Raw genomic sequence first — 24,671 nt, forward strand, 5'->3', positions numbered from 1 at the left:
GTGCTCAAGCTCTTTGTGTCCTGTTGCTTGAAATAGAAACTACGATGGTCAAGTGACTTGTGATAGTTCTTGGCATATATTTCCGCCCAAACTTTATTGAAATCAGCCCGACATCTTGACCATTCCTCTTGCTTTTGCTTCAGACGAGTCAATATGACGGGCAATGCAAGACTGGCATTTTTGCGTAGAACATCCATCACATCCAAGCCATGATCACCATATAATCTTTCAATGCATCTCAAGTTTAGCGCTATTCAAGAAGGCAGAAAGACTCAATAGACAAATAAATACACAAAATTCAAGCCAAAAGGAAAAAAACACTAATTGTTTCTGTTACTAGACATGAATACTAACAAGTAAAATGGTCTTCAATGCGAACTGGACTCTCTGGTTTGATTGTATTGTCCTGAATCTTTTCTAGCAATTCCTCAACTCGCTTAGTAGTCACATTCACTGACTCCAATAACATATCCAGCTCAAACCTGAAAGCATCTCACAATACAAAAAGGCACATAAGCAAACACTGTATAGACAGAGTTCTGCACCTTTATATGCAACAGTTATCAAAACATGAAAACAAGACGTAATGAAAAAAATATGTCAAATGGTTAATAGGAATAGATGGAGACAAAAACACCTGCTAGAGAGGAAAACAATTCTTTGATTTATTAAGATGAAATGAATGCTAAATTAAAGAATATTCATTTCAGCTACAGTTCAAGATCTCTCAATATGATATTTTTAATTGAAAGGAACTGAGTGAGCACCTATCATCTTCGCATCTAAATAAGCTTTCCTCGTATTGGTTTTTCCGCATTGTGCTTTAAAAGAATAATCCTCACTTCCTGATGTCACTGATACCCATTCATCATTCAGTACTGATGCACCAAGGTCAGTCCTGTGGCTTGAAGGAGGAATTGGATACTGGCAAGCAACAGAGCAAAAAAATAAGACAGGTGAATAGATGTTTTTACAAGGAAGGCACAAAGGGTAGAAATAACATTTACATTTTTTGGCAGAAGACGGTAACTGGGGCTACATCGCTGACAATTTGAGAGGTCAAGCTCCGAAATCGGTTTGCATAAATTATATTTTTCTTTGTTTGAGAAGAAAGGAGTCTTCTGAGATGCCATGTCTTTAGAATTATATGCAGCAACTTTGTCAACTCTTTCCCTTTCACGGTCTCTCTCCCTCTCATCCCTTTCATGCTCCCTGTCTCTGTCTCTATCCTCTAGCTTAACTGGTCTAGCCACATGTCCTTCGTTCCGCAATGATGCTGTTAGTATATAAAAGCACAATTACATTATAAATTTAAAAGTACAAAAAAAATATCAGATAAAGCACCCTAGCATCGTCAATCATCTAAGGTCACAGAAAAATTATGGCCAAGAAAGAAAAGTAACTGATTTCATCTAAATATATATAGGAAATTGAAAAATAAGAATAAGATTTTCACATACTTTTATTGAACACGCCTGCAAGAAATCCATCTGCAGAAAAGGTCTCACTTAGAAACTACATCCACAGACTTAAAACTTCTCTGCATATATATATAATCACGATTTATGGATCCCCAAAACTATGAAAAAATATAAGCTTACCTATGTTCTCACAATGGGCCAAAAATTCGTTAAAACCATCCATAAGATCTGGATACTTTTCAAGGATATCACTCACCTAAAAATGACAGCAGACATAGGCTTTTAGAATGCATTAAGTGGCAATGAGAAAGTGTAAAAGAAAAGGCATATTCTTATAAGCAAAACTTGTGGTGTGTTTCATGATTGTATGATAAGCTAGAAGAAAATGAGACAATAACTAGATATAGGTCAAATAGCTAAACAAAACAGACATACAGTTTGTTGAAGGCACGAGTTGATGGCTGCAGTTAATTAAATGACAAATTACAATCCATGAATAGATTGATTTACAATCAAAATGTTACAGTTTCATGTGTGAAGGCTTCCTTGAAGCCTTATAAACTCATGATTTTGCTCCAAAGCCAACTTCATTTGAAAAACAAAAGCTTGGATGATGATGATCTTAAAATCTTCCAATTTCCGACTCCTGTTAATATGGTTCTCATTCTATTATTTAAAAGTACTAGTACTTACTATGCACATTGCCAAACCAAGTGGGAGAGTTGACAGCTCTAATTCCATCAACTGAGAGGTATATGTGATTGAATCAAGACACGGACATGCTTGAATATTTTATAAATGGGAATGGCAACCAAGTGCAAATGCATGTAATATCCAAAGGGATGGAGTAACTGATGAATGGTTGGGGTTCCATCATAATCAGGCACTGCAACTTTACCTAGAGTGTCATCCATTTATCAGACAGCAATTACAGACCTTTCCTCTTTTAAAACTCCAAAGGTGGATTATAAGCAGTCCAGATCGGGTTAGAGACAGTCACCTTCAACTAAATAGACTTGTATACAAACTTCACCATTTATCAAAATGTCAATCCCGCCAATTCAAAAGTTTGCTCAGCTATCCATGCTATCAAGGATACCTTCATATGCTAGACTTCGATATCAAAAACTTTGATACATTTGGTTTCATCATCACATGGAACCTATATATTTATGGTTAATAAATATACACTGCACAACTCTTGGTACTTTCTTAGGCAGCTAACCAAGACAGCACCAATGATACAAGTGAAGCAATGCCTGACAGTATAAGACTTCCAGTGCTTATGCATAATGATGTTGATGATGACAAAAAAGGTGGAGTTGAAAGTAGTAATTGCCAGTGATAAAAAAATATTAACGCCAGAGTCATGCAATATCAGCAAAATTAGAAAGGTGGACATGACGATGTGTCTGTCAATAGCAACAAGTTGGGGTAAGGGTGAACCAGTCTTGCAACGAATATAATGGATCAGAAATAGCATAATGAGACAGCAAAAGTAAGAATCGTAGTGGGAAAACATTGCAGAAGATTGTGAGAATGAAAGAATGATAAAGTAATGGAAGCGAAAATGATGATACAATCATAGACTAGAAAATCAGATTAAGCAACAGATCAGACAATCAAATTGTTTATTCAGTATAATACCAAATTGAGGCAAACAGACCACATATAGGGAGCGAGTCTTTTAGACAAAGAGAATGTCAAGATGATGCATTGCCAGTTTGACTGTGGAAAGACCTAATAAGATAATTCACACCAAGTAAAGCGAGTATTATCACACAAACTCTAAAAATAACAAGAACGATCTCTTAATTTAATGGAGTATATCTTTTGGGCGTGGCAATCATGTGGACATCTTATGTTGTCACATTACCTTTTAAGCAGTTGTTACCACCTGAACTAATCATTTAAGTGGGTCATGTCAAACTTGTGGTTTGTGATATATCACGAATCAGCATCAATTGTCTAAAAGAGTCATAGATTGACAACATGTAATATTAGGAATATTTAAATTCTGATAAATTGGATTTCAAGAGTTGGTTTTAAGCTTTTTCCTCCAAACTACTAATAATCCTTTTCATCAGCCAATATAACTAATCTGTCTTACTTTAGAAACCTTAAACATAACTGTTCTCTGGAAATTACCCAAAAGCACCAACTAGCAAAATATAGGGTATTAAAGCTTTAAAAAATATATATAGAATAATCAAACTTTAAAAAATAGACTGCAAGTGATGCAAGAAAAACAAGCATGGTAAGATTCCACTAGTTTATCAATAGTTTTTTTATTAAAAAAATCCACTGTTTTATACAGAAATTTAATAATCAGAACTTTACCAGGTTCTTCAGTTCAGTTCTGGTAATAATTTCCTTGCTATATATGTGAAGGCATTTCAAGAACTCCTGGTATGTTTCAGGATGCAACTTCTCCTTGACTCTCTCACAGAAATTAAATTCTTGAGTGTACATACCTGCCAAAAATATTATAGATTCAATATGTGTACCATCTTTTATTCGAAAAAAGGAAAAAAGAATAATTCTTTTAGTAAACAAAACAAGGAAATCAGATGCACACATGTTCTGATATACCTACGCAAACAGCATACTAGTATATGCTCACACTACAGAACTTTTGTACACGAACCGAATCATATTTTTAACAATCAGCACTAATTTCTCAATAAAGGTGTGGCAAAGGCACATCCATAAAACATATAAGATTAATTCCAAAAAACTAATGAATACAATCATATTTAGCAATATAAATGCATATTGAATATGTTGGAAGTTGAGCAATTCAAGGTTGATTCAACTTTCCAGTGCTGAAGGAAATAAACCTTCCCAGGGACAATCAAAAAGTAGAATCCATTAGAAGGGACCAAGATAAATGGAACAAGGCTTCTTATGTATACTCATCATAAGCTAATAACAACAAGCAACCCAGTAGATAAGACAAACCATAATAGGAATATGCCATCTTTCCACTAAAAGTGCTTTCAGCATTCAAAATGACAACACATCAGGCTATGCAGGGATTGAATGATAGCATTTCAGAGACTGACACATCTCCGAGATCATCAAGATTTTTTAAGCCACATGATGCATTCACAACATCATTGACAACAGCGATGATCACACAATTATCCCAGTATTTTGACCAGCTAGAATACATACAAAAATAACACAAGTATGCTCCCAATACAAACCATAACCTCAAAGCATTTTTAGAATATAATGATTCAGAAGATTTCATGAAAATCAACAGCCATGTCCAGGATCAGCTCTTCTAGAAATTCATCTCATATCAGAGATAGGAAAGCTACTAAAATGAAAACAGTTGTGATCTCAGTTGTATATAACAGTCACAAGGATCCCAGACACCTAGAACTAAAGCTGCAGTGTGGTGCCAAGTCTAAGCATTGAAGATATTAAACAATGGATCAGCCAGGAAATAGAATCTCGGAATGATGGAACAAGTAACGACATAAACAAGCAGAAAAAATGGTGCGACCAGATGCCTATGAACAAGGGCAGAAAGGAAACAGGCAAAGCATATTAAATAATAATTCTACATCAACCAGAGATGCAGTTTATTCACTAACAAAGATATCTGGAAGTAACAAAAAACAAATGCTGCTGGACTTACTCTTCAGAGCATTCTTATCATCAAAGAATGAAGCTGAAATGCTATATGTTCCAAAGTTTTCAGCACCTTCCCCACCATGATGCAAGTGCTCACCAACAGAGTCATCTACCCTTCTATTAGAAGGTTTACGTCTACGCAGCACATTGTCCAAATCTCTGCTGTCATGCTCTAAATCCTTCTCATCCCGCTCACAATCTCTTCTGTCTCTATCTTCTTTCCTATCTTTTTCCTTTTCACAACGTCTTCTTTTCCTGTCATGTTCTGGATCAGGACGGTCAACGCTGATGTCGCGATCAGCATGTAAATTATAAGTTCTTTCCCTCTGCAAATTCATTATATGGGACCAAGTTAGCCACCTAAAGGTTGATTGAGACAACCTTTTGGGAACATATATTGAGCAGCCCATATATCAAAAATTTTAGCTTGGAGAGGCTTAATGCATGCGGGATATATTGTCTCCCTTGAATGAGTTAGAATTCACAGAGACAATTTGGCAGTTCAGAAGTACAAGATTTTGTTCATATTAAAAGCAATTTATTCCTAATTATAATGAACTGGAATGATTTATTGTAAAGATAGAACTCTAAAAATAAAATTCCTAAGATATACCTTATCCCCATGAAGGTGTCTCATTGCAACCATCACAGAGCTCCTCTCATCCCGACGAATAAAGGGTCTAGCAGGTGCTCCATGTTGTGAAGCGACTGTTGCTGAGGCATCAGGCAGAAAGTGTGTGAATTCCTCCAGTAGATCATGATGATTCTGAAAGAGAACCGCTACCTACAAAAAAAAATAGGAGAATCTAGGCCGTTCAAGTAGAGAACTTCATCACTGTAAAGAGTATGGCGGGAGGAAAGGGAAAATACCTCCTGATAGACTTCCTGGATGGATTTGTTCTCCCTCCGATACATATTCAGAATATCCAAGAATGACTTGTAAACATGTTCGTCATTCTGGAAACGATTCTGCAGGGAGAAGTGAAGTATTAAGAGATAACCCTAAAAATAAATACTGGCAGGACATACATACATACATATATACATATATCAGATTTATACCTTTATTTTGTTTACAAAATTAATGGCCTCTTCGAATTCGACAGGCTTCTTTTCCTCAGCAAGCTTGATCTCATACCCCTTGGGCAAGAAGGTGTTAAAGCCCAGGATCAGATCTCGATGCCCCTTAAACAGTTCCTTTACCCTCACAATAACCCCGTTCGTATCAATTCTGTCACGATTGCATCAGAAGGAGAGCACAGGCGAAAAATCACTAAACGTAAAGAACCGTCAAACGGACAAAGCGACAAGTTAAAAAAGCAGCAGAAGGCTACGGAAGTTGAACCTTTGGCTCTTGAAGTCCTTCATGACTTCAAGAAATTCATCATATTTGTCCCTTCTCTCCTGAAACATATCCTTCACAGCCTTCAAATAAGCTAGGGCATCGTTTGTCGTCAGCTTCGGAGCACTACAGGCCGCCGGTGCCAGCGCCATGTGGGTTTGCCCAGAGCTTCTACAAGACCACCAAAATTAATTGAATCGAAGCAGATCGAAACCCATATTGTAAAATTTCCATGTAATGAACAAAAATCAACCCCAAGAAAAAAAAAACATTATTCCAGAAAAAAACATATCCTTTTCCCGCATCTAATTCTGCTTACGAAAACAATACCCTAACAAAATTGAAATTTTCAAAAATCGTTCATCAGGGAAAAGAAATTAACTCAACCGCATATTATTCGACGTTCAGAATATCACATACATATACGAAGAAAAAAGCGAGTATAGAGAACAAAATTGAATCTTACTCCACGCCTACTTCTTGTTCAAGGCAAAAGAATGATTAAAAGCCGGAAACTCTCGCAACACCGAATAAACAGGGGAAAATTCGGATTTATCGACCATCTATCGCTACTCGAAGCAATAAAAAAAAACAAAACATATAAAGCACATCTAAGACACGGTTCGAAAAGGAAAGCGAGCCCGACCAGAAGAAAGAAATCCCAAGGAGAAGAGAAAACTCACGGATCCGCTCGAGATATGTTGGGCCGCTTGAGCTGGGAACTCATGAACGCCTCCTCCCGGGCCGTTTTCATCTACTCATCAAACGAACGGAGGAGAAAACGAAGATTTACACCAAAGCCCCCCTCCCCGCCTCACCCCTTCGATCGCCCGGCGGCAGACGGATCTGGCGGCAAGAATTCGCCGGGATCGAGCGCTCCGGGTTGGCGGTAGCTTGCAAGCGAAGCGAGGGCGAAGCCAATAACACGAGAGACAGAAAAAGAGAGAGAAATCGGCTCTTCCCTCTTCGTCTATATCATGCCCATCTCTGGAGGACGAGAGCGGGGATCAGGGAAGAGAGAGCCGAAAGGCTTCAATAAAAGGACCAAAGGGACGGTGAAAGGTGCGCTATATATACCGGGGACGTTACTAAAACCACCCGGGCGTTTGTCCACTGATCACTGCCGCTCGATCGGTAGACCCCACCGCTCTGATCCTCCGGTCCATGATGATTTCCTCATTGCTCCATCAGACGGCCCCTGATGATCCCCGAATTAACCGTCTGATTGGCTTGTGGCCCCTAGAGCACGGCGGAGATTTTATTGTTCTTAGGTTGAGAAATGGTTCCGAATTAGTACGGTAGCATCTGATGATCCGAATAAGACCATCGTGTTGATCCGAGACCATAAGTAATACAAACCCTGCGGTGATTTGGTCATCAATAATCTAACTCACTATATTTATATTTGATAGATTGTGATTCAATAAGTAAAAATTTTTAAATATCCACGAATAACCAATTTGATACTCCATGAAAATTCAAAATCACTGATGATATACTATCTATAATATATTATATAAAATATATTTATTAATTATATATAATATATTATAAATAAAATATTAATATTTTTTTAATATATTAATAATTAATAAATTTTAAAAATATATTTATTAGTTCTATAAATTATTAATCTTATAAAAATATATTAATTATTATTATATAATTAATATTTATATTTATAGTATATTATTTATTAATATGAATATTTATTTTTATTAAAAATAAGATAAATAAAAATAATATATTAAATATTTTTATTATATAAATATAAAGTACAATAAGATATTTTTATTCTAATTTAAAATTATCATTGAATTATGATAATAATATGATCAATAATATAATATAATGTAATATATATCATAAACATAATATATTATATCAAATATATAATATTGATATAATATATTAATAACATATTAATATATCAATTTTTTGTTTATTTTTATATTTTAGTCCTAGATTATTGTCCAGAGATGATCTTAGATTTTCAATCTCAAAAATAAATATCCATCACTGAATAGAGGAGTGATTTAAAAAATGATGATGATTTAAGATCACTACTACGTAAGATCATCATGACGCAATCAAACATGATTGTTTAATCATCTCCATCTATATTATTCTTAATTTTAGATGGATCATCCTAAACCAAACACTCCTATGGGATTGGCAAGATGGGGTTGCTACTGGCTTGCTTGTTTATGAGGTGACTTGGTTACCTCTTGTTGGTTAGACTAAGGTGGTCATGCAGCTCAAATGGCATGGATCAAGATTATGTGCCTATTTCAAGCTTTCATGCTAGGTTGCTATTGGTTACATCGGAAAAAAAAAAAAAAAAAAGCTAGATTGCTCCTTAGGATAAGAAGTGGATTATCAAATTAGATTTCAAAACTCCTTTGCTTCAAGTTCATTGGATTTTATTTTTTTTAATATTTAAAATATTTTGATTCATGATTTTAGCATCGTATGGATGGTTACAGAGTCTAGTGCATGTCTATAATATTAGGATGATTCTAAAATTTTGTCTTACTAGATTTGTCCATAATCAATTTTGTCAGCAGTATTACTAAAGCTAACAATTTGATAATCAAACAAAAACAAAATGGTTTTGATTATGTGCTCCATGTAATTCTGCCTTTAGCTGCGTTGCTCCTTATTTTGTACTATAAATCCACAAGTAATAATGTGTGCCTCTGGATAGCAACTCTAAAAGCATACCTGATATTATTCACTGAAAATACATTATTTAGTAAAGCAAGACTATATTTTAACTAAGTTTTAGACTCGTCTCTTTCAGTAAACCAAAGTAAAAAAAATTCTGATGGAGCTTTTATGTCAATGATAGTGCTAAAGTGCAGCATTTTATGTTTGTTTATTTGAAAAATGCATTATTCAATAAATTGATTGGATTTTAACTGAATTTTTAATAATTTATTTCTTTCAATAAATCAAAGCAAAAGATCATGATGGAACTTCTAGATCCAAGTATCTTAAATGGCTTAATAGTTAATGGAACATAAAGTGGGAGAAGATATTTGTTGCATGAAATAACTAGGTTAACTAGTGATTGCATAAATGTAGGAAAAGAAATGTAACTAGATGAACACATTATTATGTAGTAAGTATCAATATAAATCAATTAACTTGTTAAAGACATTTCTTTCATTATGTATAATGCAGAAAAAAGCTATAAATCGAAGGATTTTCTAAGATTTTCCCAATGGCATCTAAAATTCATGTCGAACTTTATTTTTCTTGAACTATTTTATGTCAAGATCTTTATCTAGTAAAATATCGAAAAAAGATAATTAGAAAATATTTATCCATGCTTTCCATTCATTCATGAAGCTCCCATTAATTAGTTGACAATACAAATTCCATACAACTAAAAATTGTTCTTGATGACAACTGTTTATTTTTAGGACTTCATACTGGTACTTATTCAAAGGAAAGAAATGTCAGGTGCTATATCTATTTCTTTAAATACATTGCTTCTGCTTTGAATCATATTTTTTTCTAAATAAAGCGGTTAGTATTAATAATTTTGAGGGTTTTGCTATGGGGTATATATATTGTACTACAATAAATACGAGTATCTATCATGATAATTTAATTGATTAATTGGTTGCAACGCTTTCTTTCCTCTTGTCATTCTCATGTTGGTGACCTTGAAGGCGTTGACGATGATCTTTGATAAGTTAGATCGATGAGAGGGGTTGCCGTCATGGGTGTTTAGGAAGGTGGTCAAGCTCTAGATGGAGCTAACAAATATAACAGTCGTGAGCTTCTTGATCTCTAAGGTGCCAGTGGTGCCCAGGACTATTCAAGCCCATAGCGAGATTAAGGAGAACGAGGGGGGAAGTTTTGGGGGAGAGATGAAGACTTCAAAGTCATGGGTACCAAGTGCATAAGGGCAATGTTGCCACAACGATGGCAACAATAGTGACCATGGCTCTATTTCTGATGATATTGATGACCCTGGCTCTTGGCATCTCATCCTTGGCTCTCTTTTCCTTCATCCATATATACTCATATGATCCTCGCAAGACCTTATACATCTTCAATGTTTGAGCCATCATCTCACCAGCCCTTTGAGTCGCCGAAGTTCTTCATCCACCCTCACTTCTAAAGAGAAGCTTTCCGAGTTAAGAGTGGCTTTGGACGTGGTGGATAAGAAAAGAAGAGAGGCACATAGCTGCCCATCTTTTTCCTTTGAATCATGATACTCGGCATCATACTTTCCCTTTAAATTAGTTATTGCTTGCTCTGACAGCAGTCATCTTGATTCCATTCAAAGAAAAAGACAGCAGCCATCTCGATGATCCACGGATAAATGAAGGGTTTGGTAAAATGATATTAAGGATTTTAAGAAGAAACCATGGGAAAAGCGTAATTTTTATTATAAATTTGAGCCAGCCATGACATCCTGCATGCTGAGACTAATTCATATAATGTATAAAATTTATTTAAAATGTTTACTCATATATAGAGAATGATTATCGTCGTCCAAGAGGATCTTCAGACTTAATATGGATCATTTAGATCACTACGAATGATAGCATAATAGGATTAAGGAGCAAGATCTATCATATTAAGAAGCTGAATTACGTGCTAAATTTCAAGAGGTCATAACTTGATCATACACTATCGAATTGCAATAATTTTTTTTAAATTAAATATTTTTTTTAGACTATAATTTTGAGCTACCCCGAAAAGGGCTTCTTCCAAAATTTTATTGTTTAGGAATCGAAATGAACTAGGCAAACTAAAACTTTATTTTTTGAAAAGATGTTGACCGGAGGTTATCTTCTAATTTATAAAGCATTAGGTAGTGTGATAGATAGCAAAATTATTATAGAAGTCAAGACCTATATTCTATAAAATTTTTATATTTTTTATAATTTTTATATTTATCATATTTTTTTAAAAATCTAATTCTATTTAAATTAATAAAAAATTCAATTCAAATTGTTCAAAGATGGACATCATTCTAGAAAATAAAAGAAAAAATCTGATTTAAATTATATAAAGACAGATCTCATTATTATAAATAGGGGATATGTACCTTAGTTCTTATATATATAGAGAATCAATTAAAGAAAAGGAGATTTAAATCTTATTTTCGTAGTTTTTTTATTTTTTTTAATTTTTTTTAGAGATTTGAGTGGAACAGATTGAAAAAAATATTTCTTCTTCTTGATTAGATTATATTACAATAATGCTCATGAAAGATTATCATCCAAGTTAATGAGAATTTAATGTAATGTTTATATTAGAGAGGGGGACATTTGCACCGGAACTAGTTAAATTGTGAAATCAAAATAAACATTGTATTTTCATAGAACGTCCCATGCAAATCATGCCATGAATAGTGCCAATGCTAATTCCAATGAGTCAAGGAATTTCACACATTAGACCCCGAAAATATGACATCACATTTAAGTTTAAGTTTTTAGCTCCGATAAATTTCTGTTATTCCATTGAGAATATTTAATTTGATCGAAGGAAATTTCACATACGAATTTCACGTATAAATCTCTAAAAAAATATAATATCATCAAAAAAAATATTTTAGAAAAAAATTTGATTGAAAGTTATCTTCTAAACCATAAAAAATTAGATGGTATCATAGAAGATAAATTATTATTCAAATTAAAATTTATTTTCTATAAAATATTTTTTTATAATTCTTTAATATTTATTATATTTTTTTAGAAACCTAATCATATTTAAATAAAAAAAAGAATCCAACTCAAATTATTCCAGGATGGATGTCTTTCTAAAAGATAAGGAGTGAAAATTGATCCAAATTATACAAAAATATATCACATTATTATTATAAATAGGGATCTGTATTTTAATTTTTGTGTACGTGGGATCAATAAAAGAGAAGGAGGATTTAGGTTTTATTTTTATATATATTTTTTTAATTTTCTTTCGAGAGATCCGGGTTTGGTGGATTTAATTTTTTTTTTATCATATTATATTATAATAAATTATCGTCCAAGTTAATGTGAATCTACAAGGGGACATTTGTACTAGGAACCAATTACAGAATGCCCCGATACGTCCAATCACAAACCCAAAATAAACATTTGTAATCATGGATGCCGCATGCAAAATATTTTAAACTAGTCTCGGCATGAACAATGCCGATACCAATTCAAATGTGATGCAAGGGAATTTCACACATAAGTCCCTAGAATATGATATCACATTCATAAACTTTCCCCGTTCCATCGAGAATATTTAATTTGATTGAAGGGTAAATTTCACACATAAGTCCCCAAAAATACAACACCATCAAGAATTTAAACTACGACTTTTTTTGACCTCACCACCCCCACAGCAGCCCTGCCGCTTCGGAGAGAACCCTTCTCTCACTCGCTTTCCGACACGAGGTCGCCCACTGCCGGTAAGGCCCGGCCCGCTTCATAGAACGCCGGAGAATCGCTCGTACGGACGCGCTAATAGGCATCGCTCCGTCTCTCACGCCGCCATGTCTCTCCGCCATCCTTCATTCCTTCTCTTCGGCCATGGTGAGTCTCCAAAAACCTCGACTAATTTGCGTGATTCGGGGTGGGTGGTGTGGAGGGTTTTTGTGTGCGGATAGAGTGGATTCTTGTAGAATCTGAATGATAAAATAAATAAAAAAAAAAACAAAAAGGAATCTTTGATTTCTTCTTCACACTAAGAGAGTTTTTTTAGTTAAACTTTGTCGAGTTTGAAACTGGCTTTGGTGATTCTGCGAGATGGATTTTGGATTGAAGAATTGACCTGGATACGAGACTTCGGGCCAAAATTCGTTCTTGGGTTTGAATGGTGAATGTAGTGTTTGTGTGGTATTCTTTTGGTGTGAGTTTGGCGTTGGTTTGGTGCCTCATTGAATGGGTGACCACATCAGCCCCTTGGTCAAAAAGTTTTCAGGGCTGTGTTTGGTTTCAGGGAAAAAGATCAGCAAAGGAATGGATTTCGAGTGGAAACACCTGCACAGAAGATTCTAGTGGGTCTTTGCAATTAGTATTTGTTGTTGTCAGAAACAATCTCCATTGACCATGTGCAGCAAAACACAGTGAAGAATTCCTGTTAACAAACCTGACTAACCCCTAAGCAAGCCATCGGCAGTGCTTGTGTATTTTTTTCAAAGACCTATCTCTTGAATTTTTCCCCTCAAAAAGTGCCTTTCTTTTCTTGCAAGAGGATTGTTAATACAGCACACATGTGTAGATGAAAGTATGTGCTATGCGCACCTACAATGTACCCCTTGTTGCATGATTCTGACCTCATAGGTCATCTAAAAGGCTTGAACTGGACATGTTCCTCACACAGAAGGCATGAACATGTAGGGTGCACGTCTGTAGATGTATTGCAGCTACTAGCAAATTTACACTTGATGCCCCATTGATGCATTCTATGAGGAATAGATATTTGTATCTTTGAAACTCAAATCAATATATACCTATTGATTCATTTTGAACCACTGTTTGAATGAGTTAAATGTGATCTATTGGTATATTATTATAGATTACGAGCACATCATATATCGAGAAATGAGAATGGAAAGTGATAATGAAAACATCTTACCTAATTGAATGGGTTAAATCTTTAAAGTTTAAATCATTAAGACAAGAAATAAGGGTACCTCTGGAAACTTGACTAAGTTGGATCCATAATTGTTTGAGACTTTTGCTGAATTCTAAAAGTAACTTGGCCAGTTTCCAAGTTAGATCATCAAGCAGAAGCTCACAATTCACTCATGGGCCTGACTTTGAATATGGCAAATTCAATCTTATTTTAAATGCTCCTAGTCTGATTCATGTCATTTAGACAGCATAACATAAGAAAAATGAAAAGTCTGAAATGGAATTAGTAACCCTAGCAACGAAGAGAAGAATAGCCAAGATGGATCATAAATTAAGGGAAGCCAGTGGCAGTTTAATTGAACTAGAAGATACAAATCCAGAAACAAGAAAAGATTGTAAAGGAGACCAAGGCAAAGGTGGGCATGACTATTGGGGAGCTATATATAGAAAAAATCCTTAAGACTGTTGAGGAAAAAACCGATGCATTTACTGCCCTGCATTGACAAGGGCCACGGCCTTTGATGAACATTATCTTTCACTTTGAGCTTCCTCGATACCCTTCAAGGTCTTCCTAATATTATATTTATGCATTTTACCTTTTATTTTGTGAATGTGATGGTTGATGCTCTTCATTTTGGATATGAATGGCACATATCTTTGTGTCTATTATACAACACTTATTTCCATTACAACATTCAAGGCTTCAAATTAGATACCTTAATTTCTATTAAATGCTTAACATTTTTACCATCGTTTCAGTAAATTAGATTTGGTAACTGAAAGCTTAAATGTACAGAACAAAGGTCCATAACTTCAAAAATATGAAACCAGCAAATGAAGTGGTGCAGTATGCCCAGAATGCTTCATCCATGCTATACAATTCAGCCACTGCAACTATCTCATGTCATTTTATATTGATCTATATTCATCTTAGAAAACTTTAAATATGTTTATAATTGTGTAGAATAATTTCCTAATTGATCTGAGGATGTAACTCATGAGCTTTTAGTAAACTTTCCTGTGTTGGTAGGATTTTGGTTACCAAAATGTTTACCATTCATATGTGACAGCTTAGAGCATTATGTGAATATATATAGGCTTTTATTTTGGGAAGGTTGATCACCCCTCAGTTGTTTATCAGGGGATTTGATCCTATACAGTCCCTCTTATTAACATTTTGCCCCTGGAGTTATTTATAGATATGAAATTGCTTTATCTTATAGTTCTAACCATTATAGAAGGATAATGGACGAATGAAATTGTTGATGAAGTTTTCATCTAATGACATGAAACATTGGCATTATTTTGGAATCTTTTCATTATGATCATGAGGGTTGGTCAACAAGATTTTGGCATAGGACAATTTCATATTTATTCCCAAACTATGAATAAGTTGACCACAAATCAAAATTTCCTCAATTGTCCTTCTATAACAGTAATTTTAACAAAATCTGAAACTTGATTCTCGCACTCCACCTTTAATTAGGAAAAGATTAATTTATGAGCAACACTGGTTGCAATTGAACATGCGGCCAAATGAGCTTCTTGCACTACAAAAATGCAACAACATTTCTTCTCCTTGCATTTAAGGCTATAGATTCCCACTTTAACTTCATTTTGCATCACATCGAGATGAAATTGATGTCAAAGAGAGAGAGAGAGAGAGAGATGTATATAGGAATTTCTCGATTAAGCAAAAGCATCCACCTCTTAGAAATTTATAGTGCAATTTTATGATTGAATTAGTCCACCAAGACTGTGAAATGGTTATTAATTTCCATAGAAGTTCTCCTTACATGAGTTATTACCTCCCTTTTCGAGACAATCAACTATACTTTTGATGCTACTCTTAATGCAATACCTTTTCCTAAGATTTCTTAGAGCTTGCTTAGCACACATAAGATTCACTATTTGTGCTACCAATTGAGATCTCTGTAGAACCCCAATTCATGAGACACCTAGTCCACTCTAATGTACAGTTTTAGAGGATCGAAAACTTCCTTACACAAGGTTAAACTAAAACAATACTGTGGCTGCAGTTGTCCTAATCAAATAGGATCCTGATACATTATCAGAACATTCTTGTAAGTAAAGAAGCCCTAAGGCTTCTAAAGTAGGATTCTTGTTTCAGTAAAATGCCTATAAAAGCGTTTATAAAAAATCAATATGAAGAATGATTCCTATGTGTTGGAGTTCTGAAGGTGGTTGGCTGTTCGTGTGCTGTGATATTTGACCCTATCAGATCTACTTCTGGATCGAAGTTCAACCATTGCCACAATGATTTTCATATCTGATCATGGAGTCCTTTAAATAGTAATAGGAGGATTGAGTTTCTATGGCTTGAGGGTGATGATCTAGCTAGTTGGATACATCAGGAAGAACCAATCCCTCCACACACAACATATGCAGGCTATACGGTTTCATGCATATTAAACCTATCAGAGCAGGTGGCCATTTAGTGGTATCAGTGGATGTAAAGGATGTAAATGTACAATAGCTTGCAAGTTTCGGATTATCATTGTGCTTGAGATCTACATCAGTTCAGGTCGAGGATTTCATAAAGAAAATACCAGTAAGAATTGTTAAGTTGCTATGTTCTTGAGATGAGACATCTCAATATTTTTCGAAGCATACTGGTGATTGCTCTTATCTAATATGCTTGCGGGATGAGATCACAAAAAGTGGCATAGAAGGAACAAGCACTGTTGGCACCACGGCAGAGCTCATAATGCTAGCGACTTCAACGACTGGGGCTAATGCTTGTTGAAGTAAAACACATGGACAAGATCTTATGATACTACTGTTACTCTTTGTCACAAATGCTTGGATGAAATGCATCATGATAATACTTAATGCACTCGACCAAACTTATGCCAAACATGAGAACAAGTTTATTTATTTAATCATTATGATGGGAAATTGGTGAATATTAATTTGAAATGAGGATTTACTGGAATGTTTGTGTTGTCTCTGATATACTGGTTATGTTTGGGTTTAGTTTATTTGAATAAAGTTGTGGATTAACAAATAACTAATTTTTTAATTGATGAATTGTTACTTGTTCCTTGTTTAAATTGGTGTCTAATTTGTGTTTTTATATTTTTAAGTTAATGATGTTGCTGTTTCTTTGTGTACAGGTAGTCATATTTTCTTTGTAGGTGGCTGATCATCTTCTAAGTGATAATGAAGAGGTCATTCCTCAGAGTGATTGAGCTTCTTTTGTTTCATATGATATCTTTACCATTAATATAATTAGAGTCAAACCTTGGTTAATAATAATTCAAGGTGTTCCATCACATCAAGAAATCAATTTCAAAAACATAATGCTCAAAAAGAAGTTTGTGCTGTTGTTGGTTCTCCCACAGAGGAGAAGAAAATGAAGCAGAAAAGACATTCTTAAGAAGAGGAAGAGAAGCTTGCATTTGTTGAATTTTCTTATCCATTAGTTTACCTCATGGATTGAAGATGTGGATGTTGCTCTCTCTCTCTCTCTCTTCTCTGTTTCAATCTATCAATGGAGAATCATACTGTCTTTCGTGATGATAATGTCCACCTGCGATTACTGACATTGATGATCAAAACCAAGAAATAACCCACTCACTCTTTACCTACCCTTAGCCAATAGATCAATGCAATTCTTTGATATTTTCATTTCCTTCTCCTTGTGGATGAAGGGCTTTGAGATGTCTTTCAGGTATCCTTTTCCCATTTTTTCTAGGGAAGCTGGAAGAGGATTTTGGGACAGATGGCACTGCCTTGAACAGAGAGCCATAAGAAGGAAAGAAACGTGTTCATAACTATTTGTTCATTTGCGTCATTTTTATGAGTTGGTCAGTTGTTGCATATAGATATGTGTTTTTATTTCTTCCTCATTTGTGAGGGAAGGGAATTTTTTGTTCGGTTGGATGACAAGGTGGAGGTTATTTATTTATCAGAAGTGGCCTATGGAACAAGTTCATCTTAAGCTCTCACTTTTAAATAAAGGTATAGTTGGGTGCGTAAGGTAGGATATCCTTCACGATAGGGACTATTTATTGGTGGAAGATGTGTTTATGGGGTAAATATGTTAAATTGCAGACTCCATACATACTAACACATGGACCTCATGGTGAAACATGCATTTACCTTTCATTTGGAAGATTGCTTCTGTGCTTATTTCGAGGTATGACTGGGGAGTCAAAAAAGAATGTGAAAATTTGTTTTAATGCTTTTCTTGCTGGGGGTCTGGTAAGCATTGCTATTCTGCTGCAAATGAATGAAACTCGCCGTAGAACATACAAATGATGTTCTTTATTAACTGAATACAAAACACATTGGGATAAATTAATTGTTCACAAGTTATCTTCATGCATGAAATTTTAGTTTACTTAATACACAAATGCTTTGTTATCCCCCCCTCCCCACAACAAGTTTCTTATTCTTAACTAAAAACTAGAGCAGACCTGGTCCCTCTTGCTGATCTCTCTACTTGCATTTGTGGACAATCGGTAAGAGTGCCTAATTCTCATCCAGCAGATAGAGATTCATTCACACATGCTGCAGGAAATGGATGAAAAATCTCCAACTGCCAATGTATATAATCATATTGACGTAACAGAGAATGCCATTGTGATGAGTGCTGTTGTGAGAGGGACATTACAGTGGTGCTTGAGCCCCAGAAACTTGATGATTGGCCTGGTACAACTGCCTGTAAATGAAGTCAAACGCAGCAGGTAATTGTACCAACAAAAAAAGCTTACTTGTAAAAGAAGTCAAATGGATGCCATTTGTTAGGTAAAATGAGCATACTCATGCTTACCTGAAGTTGGATGATCAAATGACGTATTAGCTCCTTTGCTTTCTCTCCATTTGTGATAAACTCTCTCCATTCGTGATAAATGCATCTAATAATGAACGTGAAAGCAGTTGCATTCTGTTTCTTTGATATTTGCATTTCGTGAAGGATTGGTGAATGAATTGTTGTTGATAATTTTATTCTATTGCATTAGTTGCCTCCCTGCCATATTCTTGAGAAAAGTCCTCCCCGTTATGTTTATACTATTGAATCAGCTGAAAGTTAAACTACTGATAATAATATTGTATGTGTGAGTAGTGATATGCAAGTCTGGTGCTCCTCCATTATTATTTTTTTTTTTTTCATTTGGATATTGATGTTAATTTGCAGAGGCAAATGTTCATCCAGTCCTTTGTCAGTTGTGAGTTTTGAAACTGGTTTTGGGTGGTGCTACTTGAATCTCGTAGAAAAAGAGCGATATACTTGGTATCATTTGGTCGCCTATAAACTTCGATCTTGCAAATCCAGAATGTTTTGCTATTAATATTTGATATTAGCAGAGTTATAATTTCGAGCTTAGCATTTAATTGGATCTGGCTTGAGTAAATAAAACTTGATTACAATTTCTAGTTCTTGGGATGCGATGCCAATCCGGAATCCGTCTTGGAATTTCAAAACTCGATACTTACATTCTTCAGAACCAGCCTGACTGCTTCAGAAATTTGTTATCATGTATATGAAGTAGGGTTCTGCTAAGAAATTTTTTTTTTTTATATTATTATTTTTCAAGAAAACATGAAATGAATCTTCGTCGTTTGTATTTGTAATTGCTGATATTGATGCAAATATAATCATAAATAAAAACTCATGTGTACTTCTATACGGTCCGTTTATATTTGCTTTTGGAATTCCAATTGGATAAAGACTCCAGTTTTATCGAGAGAGGCGTGACATGCAACCAAAAAAAACTTCATTAGGACTCCTCAATGCTCGCTTTTGTTGGAAGTTAACCGCAGACCGGGTCCCACCAAAACAAGGAGTTCGAGAGCCTGGGTTGATGGTGACTGTTGTATCTTTCGCGCAATAGGATTATCGGTCTTTTTCATGACATTGACACCTAGGTCGGATTTTGCATGGATTTCAAAGCATTTAATTTTATTTTTTTTCTATCTGTCTGCACAGATCTGAAAACAGATATTGCGTTAACTTAATAAAGGAATCACCTTGTATCATTCCAGAATCCTCAAGTTTTTTTGGGATGATCATGCTCAAAACGGACAAAGCCTAAACTCTGACCGATCTTTTTCACAATATTGATCTTTAAATCGTATTTTGCATAAATTTCAGAGCATTTTATTTTTTTTTTCTTATTATGCAGATCAATAAATTAAGGTGCAATCTTGTATGATTTCAGAATTTTCAAATTTATTGAGATAATTATGCTGAAAGCGAACAAGTCCAAGCTTCCATTCATTCGAAGGAAACATGGATGGTCACGATTGTATACCAGTTGTAAGAATGCATTTCTTGATCGCTCCACAATCTCATGTAGCTTCTTTGCAAAAAAAAAAAAAAAAAAATTGTGTCATATCCTAGGCTGGTGGTGTGAAATAGCTAACCTTGATGGTATTGTGAAATAATTTTACCTCCATCTCTTCCAGTGTGATCTGGTTAGCAACAGCCGCGCATGGCCATTGCGTGCGAGAGGAGGAAGCGAGAACGGTGATGACTGCATCCCATCAACCGACATGCATTAAACGTGCAGGAATCTACTACTTTTCGCTCACAAGCATCACAGATCGCTTTTCTTTTCTTTTCTTTTTCTAATTCTTAATTTATGGTCCGTCGGTGCCAACGTGCTGGATGGTCTTTAGTTTACCCGCAGGGTTGGACCCTCACCCGCGACCAAGTCAAGAGGCTCGTCGAGAAATGGAACTGAAGGGTGGATGGACATGTGCCCTTTGAGTAAAAGCGAGGGAGAGAGACCTTCCATCGCGATTATTTTAACCCAAATGCAAAATATGGAAAATCCTTTTTTTAATAGAAAAGATGAAAAGATATACAAAGTCATGGGCCCAAACTGTCAACATTACAATTGAGAACTAAAAAAAGTTCACCATCACTCTCTAGCTAGCATCAGCTTTGCAGTTTTTGACCAAGTCCAACAAGCTCAATGAAGCATCATGAGGATTTCTCAACATTAGAATTAGATTGGTCAGAAGAAATGATTACAGTATATATATCTCCTAAATTTACCCTGTCCACATAGGGCGCAGCTTCCTCCTCAGCAGGGATTGGGATATGATAATCTCTGGGCAAGAAGAAGTTGAAACCCAGAATTAACTCCGGGTGGCCAGAAAACAAATTTTGATCCTTCTTGTCACAGTGCTGGTGTCTATCCTGCAATGATAAGATCGCAAGGGAATTCAAATGAGAAAGAAAAAATTAGAAGATTCGATGATTTGGCAGTGATAGGAAACAAAGGAGTGGACCTGTGGCTTTTAAAATCTTTCATTGTGTCAAGGAATATGTCATATTTTCCAGGTTCATTTTGGAAGGCAACCTTCACAAGCTTCAAAAAATTCAGCACATCAAGTGTGGTTGCGTGGATGTTGATATTATTAGTAGCTGAACTGTTCCTTGCTGAACGTGTCTTCCACACTTCATCATCAACCAATGAACCATTAAAAAGAATTAAGGAGAATATAATTCCACATATTTTACGAACAATACTTGAAAGTGTCATGACAGAAACATTCAGAGAAAATGTCAAGAACCAAGAAAAATTATTCTACAACTCTACATTGGTCTCCTAATGTATCTATTTTAACTAAAGAAGAATTGCTGGAGCTCCTAACGTCCTATTAAAGGATCCATATAAAATAACGACCTATTAAATAAAGTCTACGCGCACACACATACATACTGAGGTTCAATCAATATGATATCAAAGGCAGCAACCAAGGTTTTTTTTTTTTTTTTTTTAATAATATATAATCTTAACTAAGATTTTTAATCATCAAAAAATCGAAATTATTGATTTGAAATAGTCAAAAATTAAGTAATTAAGAATTGATCCAGAGATCAAAAATCATATTTCGTCTTTTCCCGCAAGCATTTCCTAGCATCAACTTTTTAGATATTCTTTTACCAAAAAAAAAAAAAAAGGAAAACTTTTTAGATATTCCATCTTCTATTTTATCCAATGCAAGTCTAGAGTCCGGCAAGTGAGCACGACTTTTGAGGTCTTTCGCACCCCACACCTCTTTAATAAGAGGGACACAATGATGCGCTTGACTCCAGCGGATAGGGGTTGTATGCGTCTTTATGAAGGCTTTTGCGCAGGTTACGGTTAATTATGTCTAGTTTAAGTGGCCTTTGGAAAATAGAGAAATATATACTGGTTCTCATGTGCGTTGCAGATCCCAAATTTTAGGAGAAATGGTCCCTTTCTTTCTTTCTCTATGCATGTTCGTATGCAAGGTGAAGATGCTTTTAACATTGTTCTATTAAATCTATGCAATGTAAAAATGCTGCTAATGTTATTCTACTAAATCTGTAACCTCCTCTCTCCATGGAGAAATTCTTGCATGCACTAGGTGCCAGGGAACGGGGCAAATCTTGGAGCATATGCATGGTGGATAGCACGCAATCAAAAATTAGTGAAATATAAAAAGTAGCATGGCGTGTTATCTATCGTGGGATTTGACGCGGTCCAATTGCCCTTGGTGCATACAATACAGAGGCCCCTCTTCCCCTCTAAAAAAATAATACTCATCTACTTTAAAAAAAATATATCAAATTAGTACTTCAAATTTTATTTCAAAATGGTCATGTCATTCCCCAATCAGTAGATGGTGCTAGTCTGCTGTTGATGAAAATGCTGTCTTCCTCTTTTAGCCTATTCTAATTTTAAGATTTGTATAGATTGATGAATAATCAAAATCATACATATGGCTACCTCGAGATCCATCCAAACGACTAAATATTAAAATTATTCATGCGATTGCTTTAAGATATATGCAAGCTGATGACTAATTGGATCATTGATTGCATAGATCTCAAAGTACTCTAATTTTTCTCTTTTTCGGATTTCGATCCAACGATCTCTTTTATAAAAAAGATTTTTTCTTTGTGATCTCGAGCCTTCCTTCTATCCTTCGCACTCTTTTCCATCTCCATGCATCTAATTTTGCTCCATTTCTTCAAAATTGCAACTATTGCAATTTGCATCACTATCTCCTGCTCAAGCTACCTGGCTTAGTTTCTTACTACCTCTACTGGCCTATGCTATGGCAACTGCCACCTCTTCTATAACTTCGCTAGCCATGGTACGCTCGCCCTCTTTATCGCCACTACTGCTCCAATCTAACAATGATCATCCCCCAACCTCAGTCTCAATTCTAATAGATCTAAGGCTCTTATTCATCCTAGACACTATGTTCTATATTCTCCTCGTTAGAATTATTGGAATCTCATCTCCCTAAGTTCCGATTAGTCTTGGTTTCTGGCTCTTGCTCAGTGATATCGATATCAAAATCTTTGGGATCTCATTTTCTATGGAGATGGGGTTCAATCCTTCATTGTGGTTTCTATTTTGGCAAAGTGGTTGCTTTGAGATATGCAGTGACAGATAAATAATCTAGATCATTCATGCAATTGTTTTGAGATTTGCATAGGTAGATGAATAATCTAGATCATCTACTAGTTATCGGAAGATTTATGCAGATAGATGGATGATCCTAATTATACATTGATTATTTTGTGATTTGTATAGATAGATGAAAAAGAAATTTAGAATACTTTGAGATCTATGCGGTAGATGATCTTGTTGTGCATCTGCACAAAAAAAGGTTAGTCTTGTCACCATCATGAAATGGGTAGAATTATTTTAGAATATTTTAAAAATTTGAAAGACTAATTTGATACATTTTTAAAACGAGTTGGTATGTATAAAATTAGATTAAAATTAAAAAATATTTTTATAATTAAAAAAAAAAAAAAAAAGCATTGTCCCGCTAGATCCGCTCTATGACCTATTGGATGGCACGCAACCTGAGGGAGAATGATTGCCCTGCATTTTGGTCTCGCATAAAATCTAGATTATTGCAAACGATCCAAAAATATCATCTTAGCATCAACGCAAAAAATCTAGTAGATGGAAGTTCTAAGATTGCAAAACTCTCAACAACAACAAAAAGATAATAATAATTAAAAAAAAAAAGAGAACAAACGACTCAAAGAGTAAGGGAGGAAGAGATCGTACGTTTTGGCAGTGGAGTAGATAGGCATGGCCGCGTTGTCATTGAATCACAGCTGCTTGATGAAAATCAAAGGGTGGAGGAGCGATCTAGGATTTACAGAGGAGAAGACCGTCCGCTTCTCTCTCTATCTCCCGGAGTTATATAGAAGAAGTAGATTCCCTCAACAAAAAATGAGAAAGGGGAAGGGACTGGGGAGCCCTGGCCTCAGGGTTCACCCCAAATGAAAGCTTTGAATGGTGTGCTTGCATTCACAGCAAAGGAAGGGAAAAAAAAAAAAAAAAAAAAGGTGTCCCTGCATGAAAGAAATGCGCTTGCAAGTCCATTGGACGCTCGACATGTACGCAGAGAGCCGTTGCGGGATTTAATCTTCAAAAAAAAACAAAATCTCCTTTTCCTTCGCCACCAGCTGAAACAAAAACTTTTGTTGGCATCTGCGGGGCCCAGAGGCTGGCTATATGAGCCCGTTACAACTCATTCTTGGCTATCCTCCATTGTTAATCTGTATCAGAATACGAACAAAAATCATGTGGGACAGGCACTATAGAATATTATATAAGATGGAACTCATATTTTCCAAAATTTCATCAAACATCCATCTTAAAGAGAAAATCCAAAAATCATATACAGATAGAACTT

At 35.2% G+C, this 24,671-nt stretch overlaps 1 protein-coding gene and 1 long non-coding RNA gene across 2 annotated transcripts; both read right to left on the minus strand.

The window, feature by feature from the left end:
- Positions 1 to 42: 42 nt before the first annotated feature.
- On the minus strand, positions 43 to 7,437 carry LOC140854014 (paired amphipathic helix protein Sin3-like 4). Its single transcript, XM_073249193.1, has 13 exons — positions 7,092 to 7,437; positions 6,412 to 6,579; positions 6,129 to 6,297; positions 5,937 to 6,035; positions 5,680 to 5,850; positions 5,071 to 5,392; positions 3,762 to 3,895; positions 1,602 to 1,677; positions 1,461 to 1,490; positions 1,008 to 1,276; positions 768 to 924; positions 355 to 482; positions 43 to 250 (listed from the first exon to the last, which is right to left on the minus strand). The coding sequence occupies exons 1-12, from the start codon at positions 7,160 to 7,162 to the stop codon at positions 451 to 453; spliced, it is 1,698 nt and encodes a 565-aa protein (XP_073105294.1). The 5' UTR covers positions 7,163 to 7,437; the 3' UTR covers positions 43 to 250; positions 355 to 450.
- A 13,410-nt stretch (positions 7,438 to 20,847) lies between these two features.
- Positions 20,848 to 24,264, minus strand: LOC105058707 (uncharacterized). Its single transcript, XR_012137228.1, has 3 exons — positions 24,038 to 24,264; positions 21,264 to 21,432; positions 20,848 to 21,171 (listed from the first exon to the last, which is right to left on the minus strand). It is a non-coding gene; the product is annotated as an uncharacterized lncRNA (long non-coding RNA).
- Between the last annotated feature and the right edge of the window lie 407 nt (positions 24,265 to 24,671).

This window comes from Elaeis guineensis, chromosome 15 (genome assembly GCF_000442705.2).
Source record: "Elaeis guineensis isolate ETL-2024a chromosome 15, EG11, whole genome shotgun sequence".
Taxonomy (NCBI): domain Eukaryota; kingdom Viridiplantae; phylum Streptophyta; class Magnoliopsida; order Arecales; family Arecaceae; genus Elaeis; species Elaeis guineensis.

What these genes read in the sequence shown, in the direction of transcription:
- LOC140854014 (XM_073249193.1), bottom strand. Translation starts at nt 7,162, where the DNA reads ATGAAAACGGCCCGGGAGGAGGCGTTCATGAGTTCCCAGCTCAAGCGG. An exon ending in GACACCTTCATGGGGATAAG is followed by an intron (nt 5,393 to 5,679) that starts GTATATCTTAGG and finishes ATGAATTTGCAG; the next exon opens with AGGGAAAGAACTTATAATTT. An exon ending in GAACTGAACTGAAGAACCTG is followed by an intron (nt 1,678 to 3,761) that starts GTAAAGTTCTGA and finishes TGTCATTTTTAG; the next exon opens with GTGAGTGATATCCTTGAAAA.